The sequence below is a fragment of the Lipotes vexillifer genome, unplaced genomic scaffold (genome assembly GCF_000442215.2).
Source record: "Lipotes vexillifer unplaced genomic scaffold, Lipotes_vexillifer_v1.1 scaffold2385, whole genome shotgun sequence".
NCBI lineage: Eukaryota > Metazoa > Chordata > Mammalia > Artiodactyla > Lipotidae > Lipotes > Lipotes vexillifer.
The window spans coordinates 257,320-269,699 of NW_006794923.1; the positions used below are offsets into that span (position 1 = coordinate 257,320).

The following is a 12,380-nucleotide window of genomic DNA, read 5'->3' on the forward strand; positions in this document are numbered from 1 at the left end:
ACTACCTGGGGGGCTTTGACGTCTTTCCTGGCAGAATCGCTGAAAGAGGAGCGACAGGTGAGAGTCGTTCCCAGCGGATCCGGCAAGCCTAAGGCCACCATCAACATCCTGACGCTGGACAGAACAACTCACCACTTGCTGTCGCAGCCTGACTCCTGCTGGAGTGCCACGAGCCAGACTAGAAAGGGTTAACTGTCTGTCGTGCTGCCCAACGCCCTAAGCGGCTACTCCACACGCCCCAAGGCCAGTCCCCTCAGGTCCTACAGGTTTCCCCCAAACTAAATCCACCCCTTTCCCACGTCTGGGCTCCCCGCCTTCCCCTCCTCCCCTGCGGTCACTATAGCACTGCAGCCAGCGTGCCCTCTGCCCACCACACGGCTGGGAAACATCCCGCCCTTACCTGTAGTCCACGTACTCCTGTGTCCAGGAGGCAGGCGTGTTGTCCGTGGGCTTGCCGTGCTTGTCCAAAAGGCCCTGCTTGATCATCAGCCTCTTCTGACTTGCCTGGTGGACCGTCAGGGTTTCAACGTTAGAACAGTGTCAACACATAAAGCATGTACCACACCACACACACACAGCAAATAAGGTGCCCCCCTTGGGTGTTCTCAGCAGAGTGCTCCAAACTCACCCTCCCTCTAATAGGAGCAAACATGGGACTTATCAAAGCTTGCAAAACTTTTTGTACCAGTGGGAGCCTCTGCAGTGTCATTTTGACCACAGGGCCTTTGCACATGCTATTCCATCGGCCCTGGACTCTTCCCTCCCCGCTTCACCTCAACATATAACACTACGTACCTCACACTGGCATGGCTCAAGATCCCTCACCCCGACGCCCCGACCAGGCCAAAGCCTTCATCGTGGACTGTTGATTGACGTGTTAGGCACCTCTCCACACCCCTTCATAAGGCCCTCACCACACCACTGTGCAATTTGAGCATTGCCTACCTACTGTCCCCCTTAGACTGAAATCTCTAAGGTCTGAGACAGGCCCGTTTCTACTTACCACTGACTCCCCAGAGCCCAGCATGAGGCAAGGACGTGGCAGTGGACACACACTGGGAGCTGCCCGAGTGAGGATTCAACAAGGCACAACAGAATAAGGCAGCAGGGCACACGCCTAGTCCCACTTACTTTTGGACCTAAACCCCACTTCCGAGGGTAAGTGTCTCTCTCCATGATCACTCTCTTGATCTTGGCTACGATACCATGGTCACAGGTGGAGATCACTGCCGTGGTCATTAATGCAATAGCTGCAGGCGTTGGAAAGGGATAAATGAACGATTTGAAGGGGAAAGACTTCATAATCAATGAGCCCGAATGCCACTGTTTTACACAACTTTTAAAAACCTATTTAAAACTCTTAGGTTTCCTTTGAGGTTTCCTTTGCTGAGTGTTGCATATGGAGGAAATCCACCATTAGGGGAAGAAAGCCTGTGAAATCACGTTACTTATCGAGTTCAAAAAATACTGAAACTAATCATACTCATAAAAATCAATGCTTCCTAGGTCCTCAGAAGGGACCTCTTAATAAGTAAATCACAGCTATTTGTTTAACCTGTGTAATCTGCACAAGAAATAAAGCATGTCATCAGGATTCCTTTCCAGCTGTGAGCAAGCAGCCAGAGGGGAAGGGACACCTCAATAAGGAACCCCAAAGACACGTGTGTCCTGCCTGGAGCTCAGGCCACACACAGGGACAACCCGACAGTAGCTAAACTTTCACAAGGTAGTGCTGCCCCTAGCAGACAAGGGGTGGACTGAAGGCTCTTTAATTACCACAGCCATTCGCCCCCCACTTCGCTGATGATTTCCTCTTTTCACTGGAGAGCCGAGGAGAGCCCAACCGCTGAGACACAGCTCCTAACAGCAGCCAGTGGGGCAAGAGGAAACCCCACTTACCTCCTTGCTGCCTATGCCTGTCTGACATGGCCCTTTGCTGTGAGCACACCGACAGACCCCAAGTGACACAGTGATCAGATGAGCCCGAGGGGCCAGGCCCGGGGGACCCCGTTAGTGAGCCTGGCTGCAGCGGCACAGGAGGGCCAAGGGTGCCTTCGCCTCTTACCCATGCAGACAGCTTCCCCTTTGGTGGTGATGACCGCCACCTCCTGGTTGACCTCGATCCCGTCCTCGTACCGGAGGACGCCTGGGAGCATGATCTTCGCGCCATAGCAGATGGCGTTCACCTGCGGGGTGGTGTCCCTGGTGAGCGCCGCGGCCCCAGGCGGCCGCCGCCCTGCACCCCACCCCCACCCGTGACAGAGGACCAATGACACCCACGGCCACTGGCCGTGGTCTAGCTTATGAAGGGACTCAGGCTCACGGCAACCACCCAGCATGGGCCAGGCGCTTCACGCATGTCGACTCAGAAATGTTAGCGGGGGCCGTAAATAGCCACTCCTACCCACAGCACTTAGAGCTGCCTTCGTACTAAACCAAAACCCAGCCTCAGTCTTCCTTAATTGCTCTTCTCTATGCCTCTAATCATTAAGGGAAAAACCTCTGACAGAGCTGGGAGGTGTATCAGATTTATTGGGAAATCTGGATAATAACAGGTTCCCAAAGTTAACTCACAAGCAAGACTGCCGAGGCCAACTCTCCCGAGTTCGACAGCACCATGCGTCCAACCCGCCTCGTGCCACCTTGTCTTCACTCACCATATTCCACCCTCCCTTGAAATGCACCCGGAAGCGACCAGTTTGACCCCAGCGCAACGGGGGATCACGTTTATGTCGTTCTGTGTTACGTGATTACGTTTTTTCAGTCGCTATAGGGGCATGTTTTGGTCTATGCCTCATTAGTTTTTCTGTCTTTTATTACAAACTATAACATCTATACAGTCATCAAACATCTATATAATTTAAGATCTAAATATGAACGAGCAAGCTCAAGTTATTAAATATATACAAAAATTTATATCTTTAAAAGTTAGAAAAAATTTTTATTGCTACTTGTTTAACAATAATTGATTACGCACTAGGCCACAAAGCATCTTAACTTACAGAAGGCCGTATTCTCTGACCATAATACCATTAAAAATAAGGCTACTTACAATTCTGGACTACTCAACCTTAAATAACTACTAAAGAGGAAACCCAAAGCAACACAAATAATTGCAGATTTCCTTTCATCATTAAGATTACTCTCTCTAAGGTTATTTAGTAAGTATACTAAGAAAAAAAGCTTGATAATCTCTGTGGCGTTTAGGTTTTATGGCCTCAAACTAGGATTTATTTAAACAAAACAAAGCCTCTAATGGAGAACTAACTTATCGTATCTCTGAAACCCTCTAGTCTCAACCTTTTACCCCCATCAAAACAACGTTTTCTAGCAATAATTTAAATAAACCAAGGTGTCTTAGGCACATGCAGAACTACCAGTTTACAAGAGGGCAAAGTTTATGTACCACTGATAGTCTATTTCTTGAACCAAGTTACTTACTTTTAAAGTATTTGCCTTATTTCGAAATGAAATTACTCCTAGCATTAAACTTCTATTTTAATTTATATTTGTTTTTGATTTAATAAAAAGTTAATCATAAATGCTTCCAAGAACAAAAAAACAAATAAATGAATCCAGTGTCCAATCTACGAAACCAGAAAATAAACCAAAGGAAAATAATAGCTACAAGTTCACAAAGCCCAATTTCATCTCTTTAAATAGAATGAAGTGTTCAGAACACAGACCATATCTCATCTCTCGAGGTCACATTTTGTCCAAACAGAACTTACCGCACTGTCTTTCATGACCAGCCGTTTATGAGATGTCAATAGCTTTTCCAAAGGGTAAACAACTCGCCGCAGGTAACTCTCATCTTTGTGGTTGTCATACAGCCACTGGGCATCCAGCACATCGTGCATCGTCACCATGTGGTCCTGGAAAGTAGCCACATATGAAACTTACTTGAGTGCCATTGTATCCCCAACAGGCAAATGGACCTCACACTTGCAAACATGGAATGAATTTAGTCCCGTCTGCTAGTCCAAGCTCATTAGTCTTCGGTCTCTTCGGAGTCAACTCTTTACCTGTTTGTCTATCAAATCTAAGCAGGCATATCTGTAGGCTAGGAGGTAAATGAATAGAGTAATGCTATCCATCCAGTCACCCCCCCGCCAGCCTGTGCTTCAATGTCCCAAAGTTTAATTAACAGAACAGGGAAGCTGCCCTGAACTGAACTCAACACTTTGGAAACTGCCTTTTCTTGGATGTGAGGCAGGTAGAGTTCCACCAAGGGCTGGAGGACCCAAGTACCAGCCGGCTCTAAAACTCTTAGCCCCGCGATGACGTACCTTTTCGCTCATGACTCCGGAACGAACACGCCGGAGTTCCTGCATCTGACCACCAACTCCCAATAACAAACCAAGGTGTACACACAGCGTCCGAATGTAAGTGCCGGCCTCACAACTCACCCAGAAGATTCCTAAGACACATGCAAAAGTAGTACATATTTTCCCAAGTAAACACATCACTGGTTGAGAAACCCAGTTATTCTCTATCTGCACCAGCAAAACTAGAGACAACGGACACAGGCCACGACTACACCACATACTAAAGGCATCTACTTTTAAGAGACTAATTCTCAAGAATTCATTCCTACGCACGTGTGCTCTACGTCAGCTCAGTGCCTCACAGGCCTAAGGACCCACCTAATCTCCTTTCAGGATCATACTCGATCATCTTGCTGTCATAGATGGTCCGCACTCGGAGCTGCCTCTTTACTGCAGCGATGAGCGGGGGTCGCTGGAACAAGGCACCTGTCAAGGTCTCTAGGGCCTGAGAATAAGCACAAACCAAAACTCAAGTAAGATCAAAGGGCAGATTTGGGGAGTTTAAGGGCACACTTGAAACACAAAAGGTCTCTTTCAATCATTTAGGATCTAAAAGGGCCTTTCAATTTTTGATTCTTTCTTCAACTACATAGGGATGGCTCAGTGCTGAGCAGAAGCCTCTCCTCAGAAAGGACATGAGCAGGTTGGCCACGGCAGCCCACTGACAAGGGCAAGGGCCTCAGAGACCCCAGTTGCTAACAGGTGCCTTCCCTACAATTACAGACTTACCCTAGAAAGCTGAGTCCCCCCTTCGATAGCATTGTGCAGCCGGACAATTCCCACATACTCTTTGCCTGTAAAATGACAAAAGAGTAGTCAGGTGTGGCCACTGAGTTTTCTGTATTTTCTATATGCTTATATCACTCCCATTTTGTACAGCCAGAAAAAGCAGGCAATCTGAACTCCTGTTTCTGTAAAATTTGCATGAAGACAGATTTCATGGTGCAGATGTGGGAAAGGAATGAAGACACTATCTCATCGAGAGCTCAACTTTCAACGTGCTGACACGGACAGCCGGAGCCCCCGTGGAGAGCCTGCCTGGAGATCACCTTAGAAGGTCAAGTAGAATTCTCCCCAATGCCAATGAAGGAGAGGCACTTTAGGCAAAAGCAGCAGGGCGGTTAGAGGAGCATGGAGTGACAGGCCTGGAGCTGGGCTCAACGTGTGCATAAAAAGCACCTAGAACTCCAAACAAGGCAGCCCCACCAGGGTCTGGCTGAGGACAGAAGGCACATACACACCAAGAATATCCCTTGCTTCTGTTTTCTGTTTTTGTTTTATGATTTTACTAATGAAGAAATCATTTCCGAGAGCCACAATGTAGAAAGGAAAGGAAACACAGAAAGCCTTCCAATCTCAAAGTAGCCCCATCTTCCCTCCCTCTCCCACGTACCTGCACTCTGCTGGGATTTCACCAAGCGAGTGGCTCGTTCAATGCACACTATTAAACAACCAGTCACCTTGGGATCCAGGGTACCACTGTGTCCTGTCTTCTCTACCCGGAGTATTCGCCGGATCCAGGCTACCACCTCGTGGGAAGAGGGGTTGGAAGGCTTGTCAAGATTAATGAAACCTGTCCTAGGATGGGAAAGAAATTACAGTGTCATCGGCTCCGGTCCTCTAATGAAAACTAAATCTCAAGAGTAAAGAAGAAGAGTTTACCACGGGTACAGGGTATCATATTTAGGGCAACGCCGCTGCTACCTCCACGAATAACTGATGTGAAAGCGTCATTTTGAAAAGCACAGAAGTTTGGACAGTGCTGTTTCCAACACACTTACCTGATATAGTCCCCAATCTCCCTCTTCAGAGGATTTGAACCACAAGGAAGAGGTGTATAATGTGTTGTCCTTACATTTAGCTTATCAAAATTCTAGAAAGCAATGATACAACACAAAACAAACAATAAATCATTAACACGTGGGGAACAAGAGTCAGGACCGCCGTGAACCATGATATGGTGACGCTTCAGGCTGTTTCAGATCTTACTCCTATGTTTCCATTATGTGCTGTGACAGACTGCTAAGCCTCCCCACATGCTGGAAAAGTTACCTATATGAGTAAGAACATGACAAATTTGATCCCTCCTCCAGAAAGACCTCTTGGGGTACTACAGGACAAACTGGGCTTCACTGTGCAGGCTTATGAGTAAAATATGGACTAGCTTTGATTTTCTCCGGGACCAAATGGAGGGGGACTGGCAACACGGCTCCGCACACCTGACCGTCCTGCGCCTGCCCCAGGCACTCCTACCCCACTTTCCTCATGTCTGCCCCTTCTCACTCTCCTTTCCAGGGCTCCACCACCAGCCTGAAAGGGCTCCCGTCAATGGAAGCCCCTTAGCTTCATCTTGGTACTTTTCACAGGCAGCAATGACTTTTTTAACTGTATCTCCCACCCCTAGATTTTAAGTTCCATGACAGTAGGGACATTGCCAACTTGGTTTACCAGCAGGTAAAAATAGAGAACCAGATGCTGTCTAAATGGCAGACACATCTGGCCAAGCAGAAACTCAACTGTATTGAATTCTATATGCAAATCTCTTTTACCTCATATTTAGTGATTTATTCAAACGTCTGTCAAGGAGTCTTTCAATAAATTTACCTCCTAATCTCGTAGCTGGCGGCCATTATGTCATTTGTGAACCTTGTAATTTAACTCATTACCGAAGTGCCCTAGTTAAAACCCAACGTGATAGCCAGTAACTTCTAGGGAGCTAGTTAACATGCCAGGCTCTGGCCGTATGCTCTCAAGCATGTTCTACTCCACAAACCAGTACAGGTCTGTAAGGTGAGGCTAAGTACAGAACTTGAGAACTAATTATTTATAAAATGTGATAGCAGTGTGACACTGTTGTGAAATTTACCTGTATTCTACAAGTGTTGGGTACATTGGAAATGAAGGGGGAAAAAACCCAAACAAACCCTGGTCCTTCATCTCAGACACCTTGAGGAACAGTGTTTTAGGCGGCCTCATCTAGCATTTCCTAAGTGCAGGATGCACTCTCAATCAACTGTTTAATACTCAAAAACAATGTAAAAGCCAAGCATTGACCTGATGCGAAACACATACCTTTAGCAACAGGGGCCACTGAGATGTGTCCAACTGAGCCACTTTGGATTCAGGTTTGATGAGAAATTCTTCAGCGTGTTGTATTTCCTTCCACAGGGCAGAAACACAGCCTGTTAGACTTCCCACCTGACTTTGAACAGTTCCACTACTACCACAGAAGTCTATACCTTTGAAATAAAAAACAGGTAGTCTATGCCTTTTCCCTGGGACCTCCAAAGGAAAAAGAAATGAACAAAGAACTGAGAAGCGTAAGTGAAGTGCCACCAAGACGGGCACAGCAATTTTAAGAGAAAGAGGGATAGTGGGTCTGATAAGAGAATTTCAGGGAGAGCACTTGGTGTGGCCAGCAACATTTAGCAGGGTGTGCCTGACAGCAAAGACCCAGGTTGGCGGGCGTTGTGTACTTTCTACACAACCACCACTCAATTACAGCCCATTCCTCCAAAGCCTTTAAAAACAGTTCTTTTCTGTAATCTGTCAGCTAAGAAACCTTTCTTTTCAGTCAAAGCAAAGTACAACATATTCGTACTCACTGCTACATCTTCTTCTGCTAAGGATTTCCGCTCCTTTTTCTTCTTATGCTTCTTCGGTAAAATAAGTACTTAAAAAAACCACACACACAAGAATTAGGAGTTTTCCCCGAAAATAAAGACAATGAAGTTTAAAACAAGGGTAGGCAGAAAACGGATGCTTGTCTAGGATCACAGGGGAAGCCGCCGGTGTCAGGCCGAGCGCGCGGGGTGCACGGCGGGCTCCCGACAGCAGCCGCACGTGTCGCCCTCCATCCCGGCTCACCACGTGGCCGCGCGGGGCTGAAACGCCCACTGCGCTCTGGCCGCGGGCCCGTAAGTTCCGTAAGCGACCGCCCAACGGTCCCCGAGGGCTGGTGGCCCCTAGAACTTTTTTTTCGACTTAGCGCTCCGCGCACGCCCGAGCCCCTCGGCCCCTTTGCTTCCCCTCATCGCGTGGCGCTGACCGCGGCGTCCGAGCTGGCGGCGGTGGCCCGGGCCCTGAGGGGACTGTACCGTCGGCGGGAGGCCCGGGCTGGTGGCGTCACGTCACCGCGGGGGCCTCTCGCTCTCTCGCCCTCACCCGTGGAGCCAAGGCCAAGCGACAAGGTCGGCAGGAGGCCTGGCAGCTGGAGCTAGCGGAAAGCTCAGGCCTCGAAGTTGTCCCCCCACCCCCGGCTCCCCCAGCCGGAGGATCTGGCCCCGGCCCACGGCAACCCGCCCAGCCACCCGCGATAGAACCACCCGCACCTTCCGCGTCCGCCATGTTGCCCCGCTGAGCTTGTGAGCCGCGTGGGCTAGCGCCGAGGAAGCTACCGCAGACTCCCGCCGCCGTCAGGCCGCGCCGCTAGGGCCCGCCCACCTGTGTGCACCGCCCCGTGCGTGTCGCGCAGCGGGGCGGGGCGAGGCGGGGCCGGGCTCACGGGGCAGAGCCCCAAGCGCGCGCGGGACGGCTGCACGCTCTCATTGGTGGACACGGCCGGGACGCTGGCGCGTCCGCGCGTGCGCCTTGGGCCTCTCCCCGCCTTCGGCAGCCAGGTCTAGGAGCGCCTGCGCAGCTCTCCGGGGCGGCTTGTAGTCTGTGGGCATGGCCCGGCAGCGGTTCACTCTCCTTTGTTGAGGTTTTACCCGGACGGGAGCACATGGGCACCCGCCTGAGCGCTCCTTGCTTCCTCGCCGACCCTTGAAGGTGGCTGTCGGATCAGTCCCGATGGCAAAATGAAGACGTTGAGGCACATAGCGTCCTTTGCCGCTTGTAATTCCCATCCAGCTAGAGTGGCACTGGCGATAGAAACAAGAGTGCGAGCCACTTGTGGACTTTTAAATTCTCCAGCAGCCATTTAGAAAAGAAAGTACGTTAAAAGTTAAATCGATTTTAATAACAAACTTCATTTAACGCAGCGGTCCACAATATTATCATTTCAACATATAAGCAATACACAGCATTGTGAATGGCATATTTTACGCTCTTTTTGTGTTTTTTGTCTGTACCAAGTCTTTCCAGTGTGCGCTTTATGGTTACAGCACAGCTCGATTTCAGCTCCACGACGGGGCTCCACGTGAACTGCTGGACAGTCAAAGCGGGTTTGTGGCTGCGGTACTGAACGGCCAAGCAAGTAGCGGCTCCAGGTTCAAGCCTTCTTCCCTCCTGTAGTAATAATATTGATGCTCTAACTTGATTTTTTATACATAGCCAAAGTTCTCAATATCAACCAATCCACGAGCAGTTACACTCCCCATCCCAAAATTTTATAATGCTCCGTTGGTATATATTTGGCCAAATTTCAGGTACTCACTAATGGTTCTCCAACACTCCTCATCTGATCTGTTAGCAAATCCTCTCGGCTTTGCTTTCAAAAGATCCAGAATCTGGTAGTTTTTCACCACCCTCAATACTGTCACTGGAGTCCATGTCATCACCATGGCTCTCCTACATTTTTCCACTCGCCTCCTGCACTTCCCCCCTCTTTCTGTTTTTTCCAACTATATTGTCTTCTCAACACAGCCCCTGGAAAGAGCCATTAAATTGTGTCAGGCCATGTCCCTCCTCTGCTCAAAGCCCTTCAGTGGCTTCACATCTATAGTGGGATGAAGACTGGCCTCCCACTTTGGACCTAACCCCTGGACCCTATGAAAACGAACTTACTTGAGAAAAGGGTCTTTGTAGAGGTACTGAAGTTAAGGATCTACAGATGAGGCCATCCTGGGTGACGCAGGTGGGCCCCAAATCCAACGACAAGTATCCTTAGAGGAGAAGAAGGACGCAGAAGAGGGCAAGACCGTGTAAAGATGGCAAGAATGTTTTATCCCCAAGGGCCTTCAGGGTGATGAATCATGGAATCCTGTTAAAAGGCCACCTGTAGTAGACCACCACCAACAAAACTCTAGATCTGGTGAACAGCCTGCCTTGAATCACCATGATGGAAAATCATGGCCCCTCATCTAATTCCCGGACCCCATCAATTCACAGACTCATCCCTCAAGCGAAGGTGAGGCCAGGTACACATAACACAACTGTGTACTTTAAAGCTCCCTCCAACTTTCCACTGTGGTCCACTGATCGGAAATGGAGTCTTTAGGCTGCGGCTTTCTCCCTGTGGACCCCCTGTGGCTCTTTCCCCAGTTCCTGATCGCATAATTGGCAGCTGGATGAATTCCCACAGAGGCTTCCTGACTAAAGGACTGAGCACAATTATGGAAAGAGGGTCAAAAGAAAGCACCCGTCACTGTCCCTTCAATTACCGGGCACATTTTTACCATAATGAAGTCCCGGGGCATTGACGTGATCATCTCATTGTCCCCCAAACCATCATACTGGTCTGCCACGTTAATGATGTCACGCTGACTGGACCTAGTGCACGGGCAGTAGCAAATTTTTCACCACAGAGTGAAAGATAAGCCCCATAAAAATTCAGGGGCCCAAAACTTTCATGAAGTTTCTGGGCACCAGTGGACTGAAGCATATTGGCATTGTCCCTCCAAAGAGAAAAACAAGTTGCTGTACCTCAAACCCACTGTCATGAAGAAAGTACGATGCTTGGTGGGCCCCTCTCTGGGAGTGGCATACCCCATGTGGATACTTTTATACCTTTGTCAAAAACCAGTTGGGTAAATTTATGTGAGTCTATTTCTGGGTTCTCTACTCCGTTCCATTTATCTATGTGTTTATTCCTCTACCAATATTACGCAATCTTGATCACTGTAGTTATATAATGAGCCTTGAAATTGTGTACAGAGATTTATGTGTTGATCTTGTATCCTGCAACCCTGTAAAGCTCACTTATTAGTTATGGGAATTTTTCATGTAGATTCCTTCAGATTTTCTATGAAGACAATGATATCATCTGCAAATGAAGACACTTTTAATTCTTCTTCCCAGTCTGTGTGCCTTTTGTTTCTTTCGTTCTTTTTCTTTTTTTTCCTTATTGCACTGGCTAGAACTTCCAACACTACATTAAATAAGAGTAGTGAGAGCACATAGCCTTGCCTTGTTCCCAACCATTAGGGGAAAGTGCCCAGTTTTTCACCATTTAAGTATGAAGTTAGTCATATGATGTTAGTCATATGTCTTCCATAGATGTTCTTTAACAAGTTGAGGAAATTCCCCCCTATTCCTAGTTTTGTGAGAGTTTTTGTCATGAATTGATATTGGGTTTGGCAAATGTTTGTTCTGCATCAATTGATATAATCATGTGACTTTTCCTCTTTTGCTTGTCAATATGGTGGATATCACTGATTTTCATATACTGAATGAGCCTTGCATCTCTGGGATAAAGCCCACCTGGTCATGGTGTATAATTCTCTTTGTAGATTTTACTTGTGAATTTTACATTATTGGCCTTTCACACACATGTATAGCTATCTCCTCATGTGTGTCCCTCATCCAGAGATTGGAGAAGAATTTTCTTTTCAAATTTTCTCTCTTTTCACAGAGAATAAGTTAGATGCATGGTCACTTTGCCCCACATAACATAATTAAAATAGAAACTCTTCCTTAATAGTGGACATTTATTTTCATAAATCCTCCTAGTTACAAGATTTACAGTACTTAAAGAACTGCCAAACTAAACCTTTTTTGTTTTGGTTGGGGAGCCTTGCTCTTTTATGTTTTTTAAAAAAATGTTATTTATTCATTTATTTTTTTTTTTATTTTTTTTTTTCTTGCGTTATGCGGGCCTCTCACTGTCGTGGCCTCTCCCATTTGCGGAGCACAGGCTCCGGACGCGCAGGCCCAGCGGCCATGGCTCACGGGCCCAGCCGCTCCGCGGCATGTGGGATCCTCCCGAAACGGGGCACGAACCCGCGTCTCCTGCATCGGCAGGTGGACTCTCAAGCACTGCGCCACCAGGGAAGCCCTATTCATTTATTTTATTGAAGTATAGTTGATTTACAATATCGTGTTAGTTTCAGATGTACAGCACAGTGATTCAGTTGTATATATATATATATATATATATATATATATATATAT

General features: G+C 47.8%; 1 protein-coding gene across 1 annotated transcript; it reads right to left on the bottom strand.

Annotated features, from left to right (window-relative positions):
* Positions 1-396: 396 nt before the first annotated feature.
* DKC1 (dyskerin pseudouridine synthase 1) lies at positions 397-8,675 on the bottom strand. The gene is made up of 12 exons (XM_007467359.1): positions 8,660-8,675; positions 7,934-8,001; positions 7,401-7,487; positions 6,110-6,201; positions 5,722-5,906; positions 5,058-5,122; positions 4,647-4,773; positions 4,290-4,420; positions 3,732-3,875; positions 2,066-2,186; positions 1,132-1,250; positions 397-504 (listed from the first exon to the last, which is right to left on the bottom strand). Exons 1-12 carry the CDS (start codon positions 8,673-8,675, stop codon positions 397-399), a joined length of 1,263 nt encoding a protein of 420 aa, XP_007467421.1.
* Positions 8,676-12,380: the final 3,705 nt, after the last annotated feature.